This window comes from Hylobates moloch, unplaced genomic scaffold, assembly GCF_009828535.3.
Source record: "Hylobates moloch isolate HMO894 unplaced genomic scaffold, HMol_V3 SCAFFOLD_21, whole genome shotgun sequence".
NCBI classification, from domain to species: Eukaryota; Metazoa; Chordata; class Mammalia; order Primates; family Hylobatidae; genus Hylobates; species Hylobates moloch.
In genome coordinates, this window is record NW_026652296.1 from 25,173,814 (window position 1) to 25,192,443 (window position 18,630).

General features: G+C 52.6%; 2 protein-coding genes across 5 annotated transcripts in view; one reads left to right on the forward strand and one right to left on the reverse strand.

Moving 5' to 3' along the window:
* Positions 1-469: 469 nt before the first annotated feature.
* Positions 470-7,334, reverse strand: SPAG4 (sperm associated antigen 4). Of its 4 annotated transcripts, XR_009211429.1 has the most exons (13): positions 6,803-7,334; positions 5,873-5,977; positions 5,523-5,589; positions 5,269-5,330; positions 4,976-5,019; positions 4,629-4,654; positions 4,384-4,492; positions 4,106-4,181; positions 3,808-3,923; positions 3,318-3,485; positions 1,670-1,759; positions 1,147-1,567; positions 470-718 (listed from the first exon to the last, which is right to left on the reverse strand). XR_009211429.1 is itself a non-coding variant. In XM_058432711.1 (12 exons), the coding sequence occupies exons 1-12, from the start codon at positions 7,104-7,106 to the stop codon at positions 1,418-1,420; spliced, it is 1,185 nt and encodes a 394-aa protein (XP_058288694.1). In that variant the 5' UTR covers positions 7,107-7,334; the 3' UTR covers positions 470-1,417. The 4 variants fall into 4 exon arrangements, 3 of the variants coding, with proteins under 3 accessions (XP_058288694.1, XP_031998942.1, XP_031998941.1); XM_058432711.1 differs by having other exon boundaries at positions 470-1,567; positions 6,935-7,334; XM_032143051.2 differs by having other exon boundaries at positions 470-1,567; positions 6,822-7,334.
* An 8,344-nt stretch (positions 7,335-15,678) lies between these two features.
* Positions 15,679-18,630, forward strand: part of LOC116461362 (fer-1-like protein 4) — a 48,812-nt gene continuing 45,860 nt past the window's right edge. The window contains exons 1-4 of the mRNA XM_032143053.2: positions 15,679-15,813; positions 16,093-16,148; positions 16,842-16,930; positions 17,027-17,126. Coding sequence (XP_031998944.2) covers positions 15,702-15,813; positions 16,093-16,148; positions 16,842-16,930; positions 17,027-17,126 — 357 coding nt within the window. The 5' untranslated portion in view covers positions 15,679-15,701. The remainder of the gene's footprint in view (positions 15,814-16,092; positions 16,149-16,841; positions 16,931-17,026; positions 17,127-18,630) is intronic.

Sequence of the window (18,630 nt, forward strand, 5' to 3'; positions counted from 1 at the left end):
CTTGAGACAGAGTCTCACTCTGTCGCCAGGCTGGAGTGCAGTGGCATGATCTTGGCCCACTGCAACCTCTGCCTCCCGATTCAAGTGATTTCCTGCCTCAGTCTCCCAAGTAGCTGGGACTACAGGCACATGCCACAACACCCAGCTAATTTTTGTATCTTTAGTAGAGATGGGGTTTCACCATGTTGGCCAGGATGGTCTTGATCTCCTGACCTCATGATCCACCCTCCTCAGCCTCCCAAAGTGCTGGGACTACAGGCATGAGACACCACGCCAGGCCAAATTTCACTTCTTAAAGGTATAAACACTATTAATAGTCTGTATATTCTTCTAAAGCATGAACACATTGGGAAGGTGTTAATGCCTACATCTTATTTTTTTGTAGGAGTGTACCAGTCTCTTATTCATGGAGATTTGAATCCCAGTTTTTTTCAAACAATGCTATAATGAACATCTTTGTACACGTAGTATCTTTGTGCACTTAACAGGAATGTTTCTGAAGAATTTGTTCCTAAAAGTGGAAGTGCTAGATCAAAGGGTATATTTAAAATTTTAATAGATATTGCACATTGCCCTCCAAGATGGTGCATGTTGCTTTGCTCATGCTGGTCCTCCTTTCCTACCCCTAGGTAGAACTCATTAATCCTTTGTTGCCTTCTCCTCCGTCTTTTTTCCCTGCAATTCCACTTTTGATCCTTAGAGTGAAGAATTCTTGGATCTGTAAATGCACTGTCCTGTTTCCTGGAGCCTCTTCTTTCCCCTGTCAGGCTCCTTGAGGGCAGGGACTGGTGAACACTAAATCATCTATGCTGTGCCTCACACAGAGTTGGGAACTCAGGTCTCAGTAAGACAACCTATGTAGGGGCTACCAGGCCTGCATCAGCTCTGTGACTCAGAAGCTTCCTAGAGGTTATTAAGTCTCCTTAGCTTTTGAGTGTGTACCTGCAGAAAGGGGGTAGCTACCCCTCCACCTGTACCTAGCAGGAGTTGGGGACTTTCCCACTGGGGCTGGGAACTGAGCACAAAGGTAGGTTCAGGCTGCCTGCAGCTCTGCAGTTAGAGGACAGCCTCTGGAGGAAGGTGGGCCTGGGTACTGCTCTGGTGCTGCCTTTCACTAGCTGTGTGACATTGAACAAGTTTCCTGACCTGAGCAGCTTCCCTCTCTGGTTGTGAGAATGAAGTTGGGTAACGTGTGTAATGTCCACAGCACTGTTTCTTGTACATGGTAGGCACTCCATAAACAGGAGCCGCTATTATGATCTTGATCTAGACTTCTCCAAGAAAAGAGGGTGCATTGGGAAGTCACCCCCACCATACTTAGATGCAGCGGCAGCCAGAGCTCTCCCAACAGAGCTCCCCAAATCACTGATCCAGCATCCTTCAGCAGAACTCAATTCTAGTCCAACAATCAGCATGTTTAATGGGGCCCCCCTGTGGCACTGCCCTCTGCCCCCTCTGAGGTTCGCACACCATGGGCACGGACTCGATACAAGCACGTGAAATGGGGGTGGCCCCAGTTGCTTAGAATCTGGATCTTCACCTTGGGAAAGGCAGCTGGGGGGTCATTCTGGGGAGACAAATGGATCATGCCAAGGGCTGCCCTCCTCCTGAGTCATTCATCCCTCACTGCCCCACTCCCTTGGCACCTTTACCATAGAGACAAACACACCTGCAGGTGGAAAGTCTGAATCTCCGATTTCTCAACATCGAAGGTGAATTTCCCCAAAAAAACTTCAGTTTCATCATCAACCTGGAGGCCCTGGTGGGTGAAGAGTGAAAGGAGGGACTATGAGGGGGACAGGTGGAGGGGGGAGAAGAAAACTTTGCTGAGGATCTTCTATGTATTAAATAGCTATATGCATGTTCTCATGTATTTTTTGATGGTCGTATACTGTAATTCAGAATGTGGGCTCTAAGAAACCAGGTTTTTATTTATTTATTTATTTATTTTGAGACAGAATGTCGCTCTGTCACCCAGGCTGGAGTGCAGTGGTGAGATCTTGGCTCACTGCAAGCTCCGCCTCCCGGGAAGAAACCAGGTTTTATTATTTATTTATTTATTTATTTATTTTGAGATGGAGTCTTGCTCTGTTGCCCAGGCTGGAGTGCAGTGGCGCGATCTCTGCTCACTGCAAGCTCCGCCTCCCAGGTTCAAGCCATTCTCCTGCCTCCGCCTCCCGAGTAGCTGGGACTACAGGCACCCACCACCACACCCGGCTAATTTTTTGTATTTTTAGTAGAGACGAGGTTTCACCATGTTAGCCAGGAAGGTCTTGATCTCCTGACCTCGTGATCCGCCTGCCTCGGCCTCCCAAAGTGCTGGGATTACAGGCGTGAGCCACCGCGCCCGGCTGAAACCAGGTTTTAAATTTAATCCTGCCAACTGTTAGTTGTGTTACCTTGGACAAATAACGTCCCCTCTCTGAGCATTACTTTCTTCATCTTTAAAGGGGGAGATAATAACAGTACATCATAGGTTGTTATGTGGGTGCACAGCAGGCGCGGTGGCTCATGCCTGTAATCCTAGCATTTCAGAAGGCCAAGGAGGGCGGTTCACTTGAGGTCGAGAGTTTGAGACCATCCAGGCCAACATGGTGAAACCCCATCTCTACTAAAAATACAAAAATTAGCCGGGCATGGTGACGCACGCCGGTAATTCCAGCTACTCGGGAGGATGAGGCACAAGAATCGCTTGAATCCCAGAGGCTGAGGTTGCAGTGAGCTGAGATCGCACCACTGCACTCCAGCAGCCTGGGTGACAAGAGCGAGACTCTGTCTCAAAAACAACAACAAAGGCCGGGCGCAGTGGCTCACGCTTGTAATCCCAGCACTTTCGGAGGCCAAGGCGGGTGGATCACGAGGTCAGGAGATCGAGACCACGGTGAAACCCCGTCTCTACTAAAAATACAAAAAATTAGCCGGGCGTGGTGGCGGGTGCCTGTAGTCCCAGCTACTCGGAGAGGCTGAGGCAGGAGAATGGCGTGAACCCGGGAGGCGGAGCTTGTAGTGAGCTGAGATCGCGCCACTGCACTCCAGCCTGGGTGACAGAGCAAGACTCCGTCTCAAAACAAACAAACAAACAAAAAAAACAACAAAATAAGAATGCCTGTAAACTGCTTGGCACGGAGTGCTTTGCAAGCAATAACTAATATCTGGATATGGTTATGACTATAACCTACAGCAGCTCTGAGAGGCAAATAGTAGTATCTCCATTTTATAGATGAGCAAGCGAAGACTCAGATAATGGCACCAGTTATCAAGACTGCTTGGGGCTCTCTAGGCAAAATCCCCCACCTCCTGACCTCGTCCGCACTCACAAAGACCGCGAAATCGCGGGGGGCGCTGTTGGCTCCTCCGGTGTGCTCCACGCTGGGCGGTGGATGCTGCAGAGTGATGTCGCTCAGCTGCACTCGGCCCGGCAGTTGGATCACCACCTGGCCTTGGTCGCCTTCAAAAGCCCAGCAATTCCCAGGGAACACGTGGGGCTGCAGGCGGGCGGAGGGACCATCAGAACCGTCGGACAGAGCGACTGCTGCCGCTCCCCAGCCCGGGCCTCAGCTCGACCCCATCCCTCGGCCTGCCCGGAGCTCCTCCTCCAGCCCACCCAGGACCCAGTCCCCAGCATTGCCAGGTCTCTCCTTGGGTTAAACGCCATCCTCGGGCTCGTCCAGAGCCCGACCCAGGCCAAGCCAGGCCCCGCCTAGCGCCACGCCCTCGGCTCAGCCAAGCTCCGCCTGTAGGGCGGGGTTTTGGTGCTTTTCCCAGCGTCCCGCCCCGGCTCCCATCCCGGGATGTTTCCAGACCCACCTCCAGGATAACTGTGGGAGGCCGTGCGTAGTTCCAGAAGCTGAAGCGATTCCAGAAGTAGGCAGTGTTCCTGTCTGCGTAGTCGTGGGATGTCTTCTGCAGGTCGATGGAGGCTCCTGGAACAGTGAGAAGTAACCCTCAGAGGCTCCCAGGCCTTGCCTGGAGTCGGGGCGCGGGGGCGGGGGGGGGGCTGTCCGAGGCTCTGTCTTCGGCCGGTCAGGTGCATAGGTCTGTCTGTGTCAGTGTCTTGGCCTCTTTCCTGTCTGCGTCTCTGTCTTCCAGTGTCTCCGGGTCTTACCTACAGAACTCAAAGCATAGTCGGGCTTCCGCACAAAGTCCTCATTCAGCCTCTGGAACACGAGCTTGGCCACTCTCTGAAAGGAGGGAGGGCGAGGCCTGGAGGGGCGAGGCTTGCGGGCTGCTTTTACAGGTGGACGGGACCTCTGGGAGCTGGTTGCTTTGGGATGGACTTCGTGGGCACCGGGAGAAATCCCGCAGGGCTCTGGGCGGAGCTTAAGTCTCAGGACCCTGGCAGCAGGGATCCATCAGGGGTTTCCGAGGTGGGCCGGGGCTCACCTCGCTGTTGGCTGCCCGAACAGTGGACACCTCCTTGTGGAGTTTATCCAGCTCGGCCTGGAGCTGCTGCAGCTGCTGCCCCTGGGAGCGCACGCGCTCGTGGTACTCACTAGAGGTGGGAGGTGGGCGCCGTGGGGTTGGCTCCCTGTCCCCCTGGACACCTCCCAAAGGCCCCCACGCCTTCCAGGTTCTCAAAGAAGCAACTTTGAGCCCCCCAATTTCCCACCCTAGGTGTCCTCTTTCACCTTAGAGTCAGCATCTCCTTAGGTTCCTGTTGGATGAAGGGACAAAACACAGAGCCGCTCAGCTCCGGTCGTCCTTGCTCCTACCTCAACCTGGAAACGGCCAGGGCTTCCTTTTTGAAGACTGTGTCCCCTTTCCTCGACTCCTCCTTGACCTCCCAGTATCAGAGACCCCAAGAGACCCTCAAGCACAATCCCTCATAAATCTGTTTATATCCAGCCCTTCTTAAGGATTGTAGCCTCTGGCAGCACTACCCCCACCCCAGCAGACCAACAGTCCAGGGGACCCCCACAATCTCCAGGTTCACAACCTGCCAGCCCCCAACCCCAGGACAGTCTCCCCAACTCACATTCTCCGAAGGAGAGACCAGGTACAGAAGCCCCAGCCAGAATGCTGCGGAAAGACAGGAAGGGGTCTTAGGAGAAGGAAAAGGAAGAGAATGGGTTTCCCCGGCAAAGGGGGACAGTGGAAAGAGGCTTGAGGGGGTTAAGCCTGGGGAGGACCGTGGGAGTCTGAGGGGGAATTAGGGGGCTCTGCAGGGGAATGCCAGGAGCTGCAGGAGCGAGGATGTAGGAGAAAATGTGCTGGGTTTGCCTCCAAAGCACCCAGGGCAGGGGCTCCAGGGAATTCACTGCCCCTCACCTGACAGAAAGAGGCTCAGCAGCGACACAGCCGTGAACAGGAAGCGGATGGAACAGACCTCCCTGAGGAACCGGAGGGAGGCTGAGGCCCCGACCTGCTCAACCCTCCAGTCCCCACCCCAGTGTCCTAGACCCAGCTCCTGCCAACATGACTCAATCAGATCTGAATCGGCTCAAGCGCCAGCGAGGTCCCCGCCCTGCTCCCCACCCCCTCCAAAGAGCGGCCCCTGGGGCGCCAGCGTCCCTCCCTCTGACCTGTACATGCTGACCAGCAAGTCTCCTGCCAGGGATAACAACACGCTCAGCCCCTGGAAGAGCAGGCCTGAGGCCAGGACGGAGGGTCAGAGAGGGGCCCACGGCAGGGAGAGGCGGGGGCTCAGCCAGCTTGGTGTCCGGGTTCAGAAGGGGCTTGGGAGGGGCTGGGGGTGGGCCTGGGGCTCAGGAAGAGAGGGGTGGGCTAGGATAATTAGATGGGGGCTAGGAGAATGAGTTGAGGCTCGGAGAGGGGCTCGATACTCAAACGGGGGCCGGGGGCTCAGAGAGAACTGGAGTTCGGAGAGGGGAACCCGAGGGTCAGAGGGGATCGCAGCTGGCCTGGCCCGTACTCAGAAAGCTCTTGAACACCCGCGGGGGAGGCATCTCCTGCCTCAGATCCAGGGTCGGGAGAAGGTCGAGCGGCTCCTCAGAGACTACTGGAGACCCAGTCGGTTCTGCGGGAACCCAAGGGCTCCATTGGGGCCTTGCGGACCACAGACCTATTTTCCCCTCGAGACCCGGCCGCAGATTGTTCAGTCCAGAAGCCAGAAAGCTGGGAAGCCTCTCACAGGCTTTGGTCCCACGGCAGCCCTATCCCAGCTCCCGCTCCGCCCTCTGAAGCCCCGCCCCTCAGGGAGGCTCCGTCAAGAGTTGGTCTCCCGGCCGGACGCGGTGGCTCACGCCTGTAATCTCAGCGATTTGGGAGGCCGAGGCGGGCGGATCACCTGAGATCGGGAGTTCGAGGCCAGCCTGATTAACATGGAGAAACCCCGTCTCTACTAAAAACACAAAAATTGGCCGGGCATGGTGGCGCACTCCTGTAATCCCAGCTACTCGGGAGGCTGAGGCGGGAGAATCGTTTGAACCCGGGAGGCGGAGGTTGCGGTGAGCCGAGATCATGCCATTGCATGGCATGGGCAACAAGAGCGAAACTCCGTTGCAAAAAAAAAAAAAAGAGTTGGTCCCACCCCCAAACGGATGACCCGCCCCCAGCCTTAGATCTTGGTGGAACCCAATTGTCCTGGGAGCTACTCACGCTAACATTGAGGCCACGCCTCCTCAGTGACACCCAACCACAAGATTTTCCCCGCCCCTTCCATAACCGTCCAGGACACCGAGGCTCCGCCCCTTAAGGGATCTCATTTAGCACCATCCCTTTACCCTACAGTACCCACCTTGTAGGAGGTGCCCAGATATCATCTTAGCCCCGTCCCCGCCCAGCAACGCCCTTTAGGCCCCGCCCCCTCCACTGGCTCACCCGGGGTAGACTCCGCCCGCACCCGAGGCCCCGCCCCTCACGGTTGCCGCGCCACAGGCTGTCTGCCAGTTGTGGCTCCGAGGCGCCGGCTTCTGCTGAGAGCTTCCTGCCCATGTGGTTCCTCCGGGCACTCCCGCGCTCAAGGCGGGCTCACCGCAGCTCGGGCCCCGGGCTCTTCTGCCCTCGGGCTCCCCAGGCCCCGGCCCCGCTGACCGGAGCCCTTTGCTGTCCTCCGAGGTGATGCTCATTGAGCTGTTCTCGCTGAAAAAGTTGGGCGTGTGCTTGCGCGAGGACGCGGCCGAGCCCGGGCGGGAGCTTCGCCGCATCCTGACGCCCTGCTGCCTAGTCACTGACGCTAAAGCCGCCGCCGCGGTCGCCAAGGCCCTGGGGCCTCCTTCAGCCGCTGGGCGCCGCGGGGACCCCACGGACCCTGCGTGAAGCCGGCAGGCCCCGCGGCCGCACCTGCCCTCCCGCTGTGTCCCGGCCGGCTGCTGACGTCACAGAGGAGCCTCGGTCTCCGCGGGCTGCCCTGGCCGCGCGTCACGGAGCTGGCCGTGACGTCACCGGGAGCTGTAACCATGGTAGCCTTTCCTTCTGACTTTGTTGTTGTTGTTTAAGAGACAGGGTCTTTCTCATTGCCCAGGCTGGAGTGCAGTGGCCTGATCATAGCTCATTGTAACTTCGAACTCCTGGGCTCAAGTGATCCTCCTGCCTCGGCCTCCCAAAGCGCTGGGAGTACAGGCGTCAGCCACCGCGCCCAGCCTCTTTTAAAGCAAGCGATGATGTTACAGCACTTCCCAGAAAACCCCATCTAAAATGGCACTCAGTCTGTAACAGTTTTTTTCTTTCTTTTTTTTTTTTTTGAGATGGAGTCTCACTCTATTGCCCAGGCTGGAGTGCAATGGCGCGATCTTGGTCCACTGCAACCTCCGCCTCCCGGGTTCAAGCGATTCTCCTGCCTCAGCCTCCTGAGTAGCTAGGATTACAGGCATGCACCACCACATCTGGCTGATTTTGTACTTTTAGTAGAGACGGGGTTTCTCCATGTTAGTCAGGCTGGTCTTGAACTCCCGATCTCAGGCGATCTACCTGCCTCGGCCTCCTAAAGTGCTGGGATTACAGGCATGAGCCACCATGCCTGGCTAATTTTTGTATTTTTGTAGAGACGGCGTTTTACCATGTTGGCCAGGCTGGTCTTGAACTCCTGACCTCAGGTTATCCGCCTGCCTGGGGCTCCCAAAGTGCTGGGATTACAGGAGTCAGCCACTGTGCCTGGCCTCTTTTAAAGCAAGCGATGATGTCACAGCACTTCCTAGAAAACCCCATCTAAAATTGCACTTAGCAAATACCAGTTTCTATCCCCCTTCCCTGTTTTGTTTTTCTCCTCAGCACGTGTCACTAACATGCTATGTATTTCATTTCTCTCTTTTTTTGAGATGGGGTCTCGCTCTGTTGCCCAGGCTGGAGTGCAGTGGCGCGATCTCGGCTCACTGCAAGCTCCGCCTCCTGGGTTCACGCCATTCTCCTGCCTCTCCGAGTAGCTGGGACTACAGGCGCCCGCCACCACGCCCGGCTAATAATTTTTTTGTATTTTTAGTAGAGACGGGGTTTCACCGTGGTCTCGATCTCCTGACCTCGTGATCCGCCTGCCTCGGCCTCCCCAAGTGCTGGGATTACAAGTGTGAGCCACCGCGCCCGGCCAATTTTTGTATTTTTTGTAGAGATGGGATCTCACTATGTTGCCTAGGCTGGTCTTCAACTCCTGACCTCAAGTGATACACCACTTCTGCCTCCGAAAGTGCTGAGATTACAGATGTGAGCCACCATGCCCGGCCCGTTTATTTATTTCCTTATTGCCTGCCATGCCCACTAGAACATAAACTTAATCAGGGCACAGATTTTCATTCACTACTGTATCCTCCAGCACCTAGATAAGCCTAGCATGTAGTAGGTGCTCAAATATTTGCAAATAATGAATGTTAAGAAGGAGCAGGGCATCACTCAGGCCACTTCTAAATACTTAGTCCCCTTTGTTCTGCAAGCCCTTCAGCCCCCTCCTCTCATCCTAGACATCAGGTCAGAGAGCTCATTCAGGATCTGTAGGTCTCTCCCCCAGACCCATGTTTCCCAGGGGTCTGTGGGTTGAGAATTCAGCACCCACCAATCATCATACCCACACTCAGGCTGCACACCTGAGCCATGGAGGAAAGAATGAGGAATCAGATGGTCACAGCCAGAAGACTAGAGGTCCCCAAACTCTTGCTATGTAACAGAATATCAGTGCAGCTTATAGAAATTCAGCTTCCCAGGCACACCTTGTGATTCTACTGCAGATACTGCGGAATTTGAGTTGGCCCAGGAATGTGCTTTTGTTTTGTTTTTATTTTTTAGACACAGTCTTGATCTGTGGCTAGGCTGGAATACAATGGTACTATCTTGGCTCACTGCAACCTCTGCCTCCTGGGTCCAAGCAATTATCCCGCCTCAGCCTCCAAAATAGCTGGGATTACAGGCATGTGCCACCACGCCTGGCTAACTTTTTTTTTTTTTTTTTGGTATTTTTAGTAGAGACGGGGTTGCACTATGTTGGCTAGGGTGGTCTCGAACTCCTGACCTCAGGTGATCCGCCCACCTCGGCCTCCTAAAGTGCTGGGATTACAGGTATGAGCCACTGTGCCCGGCTAAAGCATGCATTTTTTTTTTTTTTTTTTTTTTTTGAGATGGAGTCTTGCTCTGTAGCCCAGGCTGGAGTACAGTGGCACAATCTCAGCTCACTGCAAGCTCTGCCTCCCGGGTTCAGGCCATTCTCCTGCCTCAGCCTCCCGAGTAGCTGGGACTACAGGCACCCGCCACCATGCCCGGCTCATTTTTTGTACTTTTAGTAGAAACGGGGTTTCACCGTGTTAGCCAGGATGGTCTCGATCTCCTGACCTCATGATCCGCCCGCCTCGGCCTCCCAAAGTGCTAGGATTACAGGTGTGAGCCACATTTGTGATCCTGATTGAAGACCACATTTTGGGGCCAGGCTTGGTGGCTCATGCCTATAATCCCAGCACTTTGAGAGGTTGAGGCAGGCGAATCACCTGATGTGAGGAGTTTGAGACCAGCCTGGCCAACATGGTCAAACCCCGTCTCTACTAAAAATACAAAAATTAGCCAGGCTTGGTGGCCCGTGCCTGTAGTCCCAGCTACTTGGAAGGCTGAGGTGGGAGAATCACTTGATCCCAGAAGGCAGAGGTTGCAGTGAGCCAAGATTGTGCCACTGCACTCCAGCCTGAGCCACAGAGTGAGACTCTGTCTCAAAAAAAAAAAAAAGAAAAAAACAACAACCACATTTTGAAAGACAATGCAGTGCATCATGCACAAGTTGCACAGCTAGGCAGACAGGTCCAGGTAGGGGAATAACACTGCATCACATTAGAATTCCCAAATCCTGCCCTTGAGTGCAGTCCTCTTACTGCCATCTCACACCTTCCTTAGAATGTTAGGAACTGGGGCCGGGCATGATGGCTCACACCTGTACTCCCAGCACTTTGTGAGACCCAGGCAGTGGATCACTTGAGGTCAAGAGTTCAAGACCAACCTGGACAATATGGTGAAACTCCGTGTCTACTAAAAATACAAAAATTAGCTGGGTGTGGTGGCGTGTGCCTGTACTTCCAGCTACTTGGGAGGCTGAGGCAGAAGAACCACTTGAACCCGAGAGGGGGAGGTCACAGTGAGCTGGGATCGCACCACTGCACTCCAGCCTGGGTGACAGAGCAAGACTTCGTCTCAAAACAAAACAAGAATGTTAGGAACTGGAAGTGGCAGTTTTTGAGGGGTTGAGGCACACGGACAATCTGTTAAGCTATGTTCTAGCCCAGAGGGGAGATGCCCATGCCAGGCTCCAGAGGGATGACATCAATACCTTGCTTCATTATGTGCCACAGGGCCCACACGGAAGAAGGGAGAGGAAGGCGAAGGCACTGCAAAACTACAAATTCTGGTCCATATCACCCCATCTCTGCCTCTGCCACGTTTTCTGTCCGTTAACTCCTTTGGGTCCTTTTAATAGAGGTGAGCCGGGCACAGTGGCTCACGCCTGTAATCCCAGCACTTTGGGAGGCTGAGGTGGGCTCACAAGGTCAGGAGTTCAAGACCAGCCTGACCAACATAGTGAAATCCCGTCTCTGTACTAAAAATACAAAAATTAGCCAGGCGTGGTGGTGCATGCCTGTAATCCCAACTACTGGGGAGGGTGAGTTAGGGAATTGGTTGAACCTGGGAAGCGGAGTTGCAGTGAGCTGAGATCGCACCACTGTACTCCAGCCTGGGCAACAGAGTGAGACACTGTTTTTTTTTTTTTTTGAGACGGAGTCTTGCTCTGTCACCCAGGCTGGAGTACAGTGGCGCGATGTTGGCTCACTGCAAGCTCCGCCTCCCAGGTTCACACCATTCTCCTGCCTCAGCCTCCTGAGTAGCTGGGACTACAGGTGCCCACCACCACGTCTGGCTAATTTTTTATATTTTCATTAGAGATGGGGTTTCACCATGTTAGCCAGGATGGTCTCAATCTCCTGACCTCTTGATCTGCCTTCCTCAGCCTCCCAAAGTGCTGGGATTATAGGCGTGAGCCACTGTGCCTGGCCAACACTGTCTTAAAAAAAAAAAAAAAAAAAAAAGACTGTGGGGAGGTGAAGCCTTCCCCCAGCATCTGAGGGTTTCAGGTCTAATCTGGGCCTTTTTAAAAAACAGAACAGCCTGTCCCTCTTGTCTGATGTGTTTTAGACCCTCAAACTCATTTGAATACATAACAACTGGCCAGGTGCAGTGGCTCACTTCTGTAATCCCAGCACTTTGGGAGGCCTAGAAGGGCAGATCAGCTGAGGTCAGGAGTTCAAGACCAGCCTGACCAACATGGTGAAACCCCATCTCTACTAAAAATAAAAAGATTAGCCAGGTATGGTGGTGCACATCTGTTAATCCCAGCTACTCGGGAGGCTGAGGCAGGAGAATCACTTGAACCTGGGCGGTGGAGGTTGCAGTGAGCCAAGATCACACCACTGCACTCCAGCCTGGGTGACAGAGTGAGACTCCATCTCAAAACAACAACAATGGAGAAATAGGCAGAACAGGGATTTCCAACCCAGTACTGAGACGGAAAAGCTGAAGCACAGGAAGGGACCATGACTGGCTCAAGGTCACACAGCAAGACCCAGCTCCTCTGTCTAATCTTATCTGCTGCTGCTGCCGCCGCCCAGTACATTCCTTGTGTTCAGGCCAAACTGTACACATTACGTGGCCCAGAACACGTTCAGCATTTCTTCCCACTGCCTGGGTTTCTATCTTTGCTCTTAGCTCCTGTCCTTTGAGCCAGGGGTCCCCAACCCCCAGGCCACGGACTGGTACCAGTCCATGGCCTGTTAGGAACCAGGATGCACAGCAGGAGGTGAGCAGTGGGTAAGGGAGCATCACCACCTGAGCTCCGCCTCCTGTCAGATCAGCGGCAGCATTACATTCTCACAGGAGCGCGAGCCCTATTGGTAACTGTGCATGTGAGGGATCTAGGTTGTGTGCTCCTCATGAGAATCTAATGCCTAATGATCTGAGGTGGAAGAGTTTCATCTCCAAACCAACGTCTCCACCCGCCGCCCCTGCCGCCCCACCCTGTCCATGGAAAAATTGTCTTCCACAAAACCGGTCCCTGGTGCCCAGAAAGGTTGGGGACTACTGCTGTAAGCCAATTTTCTTTTCTTTTGAGGTGGAGTCTCACTCTGTTGGCCCAGGCTGGAATGCAATGGCCCGATCTTGCCTCACTGCAACCTCTGCCTCACCGGTTCAAGTGATTCTCCTGCCCCAGCCTCCTGAGTAGCTGAGATTACAGGTGCATGCCACCATGCCCGGCTAATTTTTGTATTTTTAGTAGAGATGGGGTTTCACCATGTTGGCCAGGATGTCTTGAACTCTTGGCCTTGTGATCCACCTGCTTTGGCCTCCCAAAGTGCTGGGATTACAGCAGTGAGCCACCATACCCGGCTGCTTTCTTTTCTTTAAAAAAAAAAAAAAATTGTTTTTTTTTGAGACAGTGTTTTGCTCTATTAATAGCCTAGACTGGAGTGGAGTGGCATGATTACAGTTTACTGCAGCCTCGAACTCCTGGGCTCAAGCAATCCTCCTGTCTTGGGCTCCCAACAGGCGTGAGCCACTGTGCTGAGCCTAAACCCATTTTTGTTGTTGTTGTTGTTGTTGTTGTTTTTGAGACAGTGTCTCGCTCTGTCGCTCAGGTTGGAGTGCAGTGGCGCAATCTCTGCTCACTGCAAGCTCCGCCTCCCGGGAGCCTAAACTCATTTTAAACATTCCTTTTTTTGGGGAAGCGCCTCTGGTCTCCCTCATCTGAGCTCCTGGGCCCTGACCCTTTCTGCTCTCAGGGTAATTCCAGTCTTTCTAGGCTGTGTTAGTTATTGGAGTCATGAAGTTACTGGCAGACAGACACATGTGATTCTCCTCTCTCTGGCTGCACACCCTGCAGGGTGCCATAGCACAAGTCCTGCAAATAGAAGGTGCAGGACATGGTAGATCATGCCTGTAATCCCAGCACTTTGGGAGGCCAAGGAAGGAGGATTGCTAGAGCCCAGGAGACCAGCCTGGGCAACACAGTGAGACCCCACCTCTTAAAAAAACTAGCTGGTATGATTGCATGAGCCTGTAGACCCAGCTACTAGGGAGGCCGAGTCAGGAATATCACTTAAGCCTGGGAAGTTGAGGCTGTAGTGAGCTGTAATTGTGCCACTGCACTCCAGCCTGGGTGACAGAGCAAGATCCTTTCTGAAAAAAAAATTATATATATATATATATATATATAAAAGGCCTGGCTGTGAACTCCAATGAATACATACTTTCACATATTATGGGTTCAGATTTCAAGATACATTCATGACTTCACTCAGCAAAAGTATTGTACATCTGTTTTAGGGTTATTAACCGAAGTGATGAGCTCTTTGTCCATAAAAGTGTACACACGCCCAACATTTTGCAGAAAATTTCAAAGATTTGCAGCCTCCATGGAGCCTTTCTATGGTCCCACTAGGATCTTAGGACCCCAAGTTAAGGACACCTGGCTTCCAGCTGAATGCTTACTATGTTGCAAGCTAGGAACACACATTTAATCACTTTTTAATTCAATAAATGTGTTGAATGCCTACAGCACTACTTCTGAGGGCTAAGGGATTCATTTATTAGTTCATCCATTTGTTCAGTGTTTTAAGGGTCTACCATGTGCCAAACCCTGATCTGGGCACTGAGAACAGGAAGATGAACAAGAAACAACATGAGGCCAGGTGTGGTGGCTCACATCTGTAATCCCAGCACTTAGAGTCCAAGGTGGGAGGATCACTTGAGGCCAGGAATTTGAGACCAGTTTGAGCAACATGGCAAAACCCCATCACTACAAAAAATACAAAAATTAGCCAGGCCCACTGGCACATGCCTGTAGTTCCAGCTACCTAGGAGGCTGAGCCTGGGAGATTAAGGCTGCAGTGAGCCTTGATTGCACCACTGTACTTCAGCCTGGGTAACTGAGTGAGATCTTGCCTTAAAAAAAGGAAAAAGAAAAGAAGGGGCTGGGCATGGTGGCTCACTCCTGTAATCCCAGCACTTTGGGAGGCTGAGATGGGCAGATCACTGAAGGTCAGGAATTCGAGACCAGCCTGGCCAACATGGTGACACCCCGTCTCTACTTAAAAATACAAAAATTAGCCAGGGCGCAGCGACTCATGCCTGTAATCCCAGTACTTTGGGAGGCCAAGGCAGGCGGATCACAAGGTCAGGAGTTTGAGACTAGCCTGGCCAATAGGGTGAAACCCCATCTGTACTAAAAAAATACAAAAATTAGCCAGATATGGTGGCATATGCCTGTAATCCCAGCTACTTGGGAGGCTGAGGCAGGAGAATTGCTTGAACCCGGGATGCAGAGGTGGCCGTGAGCCAAGATCACACCCTTGCACTCTTGCCTGGGTGACAGAGGGAGACTCCATCTAAAAATAAAAATATTAGCCGGGCATGGTGGCGGGCTCCTGTAATCTCAGCTATGTGGGAGGCTGAGGCAGGACTATTGCTTGAATCCAGGAGGCAGAGGTTGCAGTGAACCAAGATCACATCACTGCACTCCAGCCTGGGCGACAGAGCGAGACTTCATCTCAGGAAAAAATAAAGAAAGTAAAAAGGAAGAAAGAAAGTAAAAAAAAAAAAAGAGAGAGAGATAGAAAAGAGGAGAGGCCGGGCACGGTGGCTCATGCCCATAATCCCAGCACTTTGGGGGGGCTAAGGCGGGCAGATCACCTGAGATCAGGAGTTCGAGACCAGCCTGGCCAACATGTCAAAACACTGTCTGTACTAAAAATACAAAAAATTAGCTGGCTGTGGTGATGGACACCCGAAATTCCAGCTACCCGGGAGGCTGAGACAGAAGAATTGCTTGCACCCAGGAGGCAGAGGTTGCAGTGAGCTGAGATCGTGCCATTGCACTCCAGCCTGGATGACAGAGCAAGACCCCATCTCAAAAAAAAAAAAAAAAAAAAGAAAACAAAGAAAAAAGAAACGAAAAGGCATGAGGTCCATGTCCTTGAGGCCTCATCGGCTGGTGGGGAGCAGGCTGGGGTCCTGTTCACTCCCCTTGCCTCCCTCCCACCCTATCACAGCTCTCACTCCCTGAGGATGCAGGCTGAGGCAGTCCTGCCAGCTTGCAGCTGGTGGAGGCAGGGAGGGCTGAATTACCTCCAGGACCTTACCCCTATCTCTTGGTCCTTTCTTCCCTCCCCACCCATGACCCTCAGGCCTGCTCCCTGTGTGTTTGACTAAAGGGCAGGGATTGCTAAACCTGCTGGGTGAGTCCAGTGAGTCAGAGGCGATTAAGGTGGGCAGGCTGGTGGGCAGAAGGGCAGATGGGCAGAGGAAGTGCCAGTGCCACTGGGACCATGGCTCTGACGGTACGCGTGCAACGACTAACAGGGCTGACCGGCACCCACGACCGACAAGTGAAGCTCACCTTTCGAGGTGAGGCTTGCAGGGGTGCCCTAAGGACATTTGAAACTGGGGGCTCTGGATCCTCCATTCCCTGGGCCCTTGACCCAATGCCTTCCCATCTCTATAGCCCATCTCTTTTCTCCACCCACCCTGGTATCTCCAACCCTCTGCCTCTCCTTCCCATTGTCTACCTTTCTTTAAGGGTGAATCCAGGAGGGACTTGAAACTGGGCCAAGGGTGGGGGAAGCAAATTATTTTTTTTTGTGTGGGGGGAGGGGCTGATATATGACTAGTTTCAGTTCTGAGCAGGATTTACCCAGAAAACAAGAAAAATTCACTGTGGTCAAGAAGCAGATATCGGTGAGGTCAGTACAGTTGGTTCCTGATCTGTCTCCCATCCAAGTCCAACCTGGGGTTCAGGGGCTCATTCCTGGGTTTGGGGAAGTATAGTCTTGGGAGGTGGGGTCAGTTTGAGACCTGAGAGATCAGACCCAGATTGGAACAAATTAGTTGCAAGACTGGGGGAATTCATTCTTGGTCACTAGTTAGCCCCAGATCAGCCCTCACTCAGATTCAAACCCATGTGCAGGGATCCCTTCCAGGTTTGGGGACGTTAGACCTAAAGTTAGCTCTAAGTCTGGAGGATTGGCTCCTGTCTGAGGGTTAGGAATAGTTTTTTTTTGTTGTTTGTTTGTTTTTTTTTTTTTTTTTAGACAGGGCCTCTGTCACTCAGGCTGGAGTACAATGGCACAATCTCAGCTCACTGGAACCTTCACCTCCCAAGTTCAAGCTAGTCTCCTGCCTCAGCCTCCTGAGTAGCTGGGATTACAGACATGTACCACCATGCCTGGCTAATTTTTGTATTTTTAGTAGAGAATGGGTTTTACCATGTTGGTCAGGCTGGTCTTGAACTCGTGATCTCAAGTGATCTGCCTGCCTTGGCCTCCCAAGGTGCTGGGATTACAGGCGTGAGCCACCGCACCCAGCCAAGAATAGGCTTTGGATTAGAGTTTAGGATCAGCACAGCATGGGTGTCACAAGCTTCCTCCTGTCCCCAGCTGTTCCGATGGCCCCACTATGGGGCTCCACTGGCTGGGGAGTGTCTGTCTGTGCAGGTGGTCAACTGCAGCCGTGTATTCAGCCCTAGGTGAGTAGGCCTGGGGAGACAGGGATGCAGGTCGGGCTGGGGGTGACTTAGAGCCATTCCCCTGGGTCACTGTTTTGCTCTATGCCACTCCCCTAGGCCTCTAGGGACCCTGGTAATCTCCCTGCAGCAGCTACAGAATGCTGGGCATTTGGTGCTACGGGAAGCCCTAGTGGATGAGAATCTTCGAGTGTCCCCGGTGAGCCCCTCCGGCCCCCAGGCTGCCACCCTCAAGTACCTCTAGATGAAGGGTTCCATTTCTCACAGGGGAAAACCTAAGACCCAGAGAGGAGTGGTAACAAGGCCTCTAGCCAGGATTCCTTTCAGCAATCAATTCTTTTGGGAGACAAAGATGAACCTGGCTGGATTTTCCTGGTGTTTCATGGAAGGGCTCATAGCCTAGTAGACATGGACCTAACTTCAAATCTCAGATCTGCCATTTCCTGTCTGGGAACTTGTACAAGTTCTTTAGCATTTGGAAGCTGTTTTCTTTTTTTTGTTTTGTTTTGAGATGGAATCTCGCTCTGTCACCCAGGCTGGAATGCAGTGGTGCAATCTCGGCTCACTGCAACCTCCACCTCCCAGGTTTAAGCGATTCTCCTGCCTCAGCCTCCCAAGTAACTGGGACTACAGGCGCCCACCACCACGCCCGGCTAATTTTTTTTATTTTCAGGAGAGACTGGGTTTCACCATCTTGGCCAGGTTGGTCTCGAACTCCTGACCTTGTGATCCACCCTCCTTGGCCCCCCAAAGTGCTGGGATTACAGGCATGAGCCACTGCACCTGGCCTGGAAGCTGTTTTCTCATTTATATAATGTGGAAATTTTTTGTTCAGTCTGTCATCATTTGTTGAGCTCTTATGATAAGCCAAATGCTGAGCTGAGCAATGAGGATTCCGTGGTGAGCAAAACCAGATAAGGATTCACACCCTTGGAAGGGAGGCAAACATTAAACAAATATTCACACAAGTAAATGTGAAACTGGAACTGGCAGGTGTTAGAAGAAAGCTGGTAGGGGCTGGGAGAGGGTACAACAGGGGAGTATGATCTACTTGGGGGCCAGAGAAGGTTCCCTGAGGAAATAGTGCCTGAGCTTAGACTTGAAGGATAATAGATGTTAACTGGGAGGAGAGAATGTTCCAGGCAGAGGAAAAGGCATATGCAAAAGCCCAGCACCTTGAAGGAGCACAGCTGGGGTGCCTGGAGTGAGATGGAGCTGGAAAGGTTGGTGGGGCCAGACCAGGCAGAGTACTGAAGGCCACCGTAAGGGATTTCCAACAAAAATGAGAGAATTTTGGAATCCTGTTGGGCCTCAAGAGGTAACTTGTGGCTGGGCACAGTGGCTCATGCCTGTAATCCCAGCACTTTGGGAAGCTAAAGCAGAAGGATCATCTGAGCTCAGGAGCTCAAGACCAGCCTGGGCAACATACATAATAAGACCTCATCAATACTAAAAATGAAAAAAAAAAAAAAAAAGAAGAAGAAAGAAAATAAATAACGAGGAAACTTGCCTAGTTACTTATTTCGTAATAGGTTATGAGTAGTCTACATTATTAATGATCAGAGAGGAACCACAAGGCACCATGGATGCTGGCCAGAAAGATCTCTGCTGCCTGGAGCAAAAGGCATTGGCATTGTCCTTGGGCCTCTCTTAGACCCAGGGCAGTTAGAGGGGGGCCCCTAGGGGATACTGTATCTGGTTTT

What these genes read in the sequence shown, in the direction of transcription:
- SPAG4 (XM_032143050.2), bottom strand. Translation starts at nt 7,106, where the DNA reads ATGCGGCGAAGCTCCCGCCCGGGCTCGGCCGCGTCCTCGCGCAAGCAC. An exon ending in AAGGAGATGCTGACTCTAAG is followed by an intron (nt 4,493 to 4,628) that starts GTGAAAGAGGAC and finishes TCCCACCTCTAG; the next exon opens with TGAGTACCACGAGCGCGTGC. An exon ending in CTATGCTTTGAGTTCTGTAG is followed by an intron (nt 3,924 to 4,105) that starts GTAAGACCCGGA and finishes TCACTGTTCCAG; the next exon opens with GAGCCTCCATCGACCTGCAG.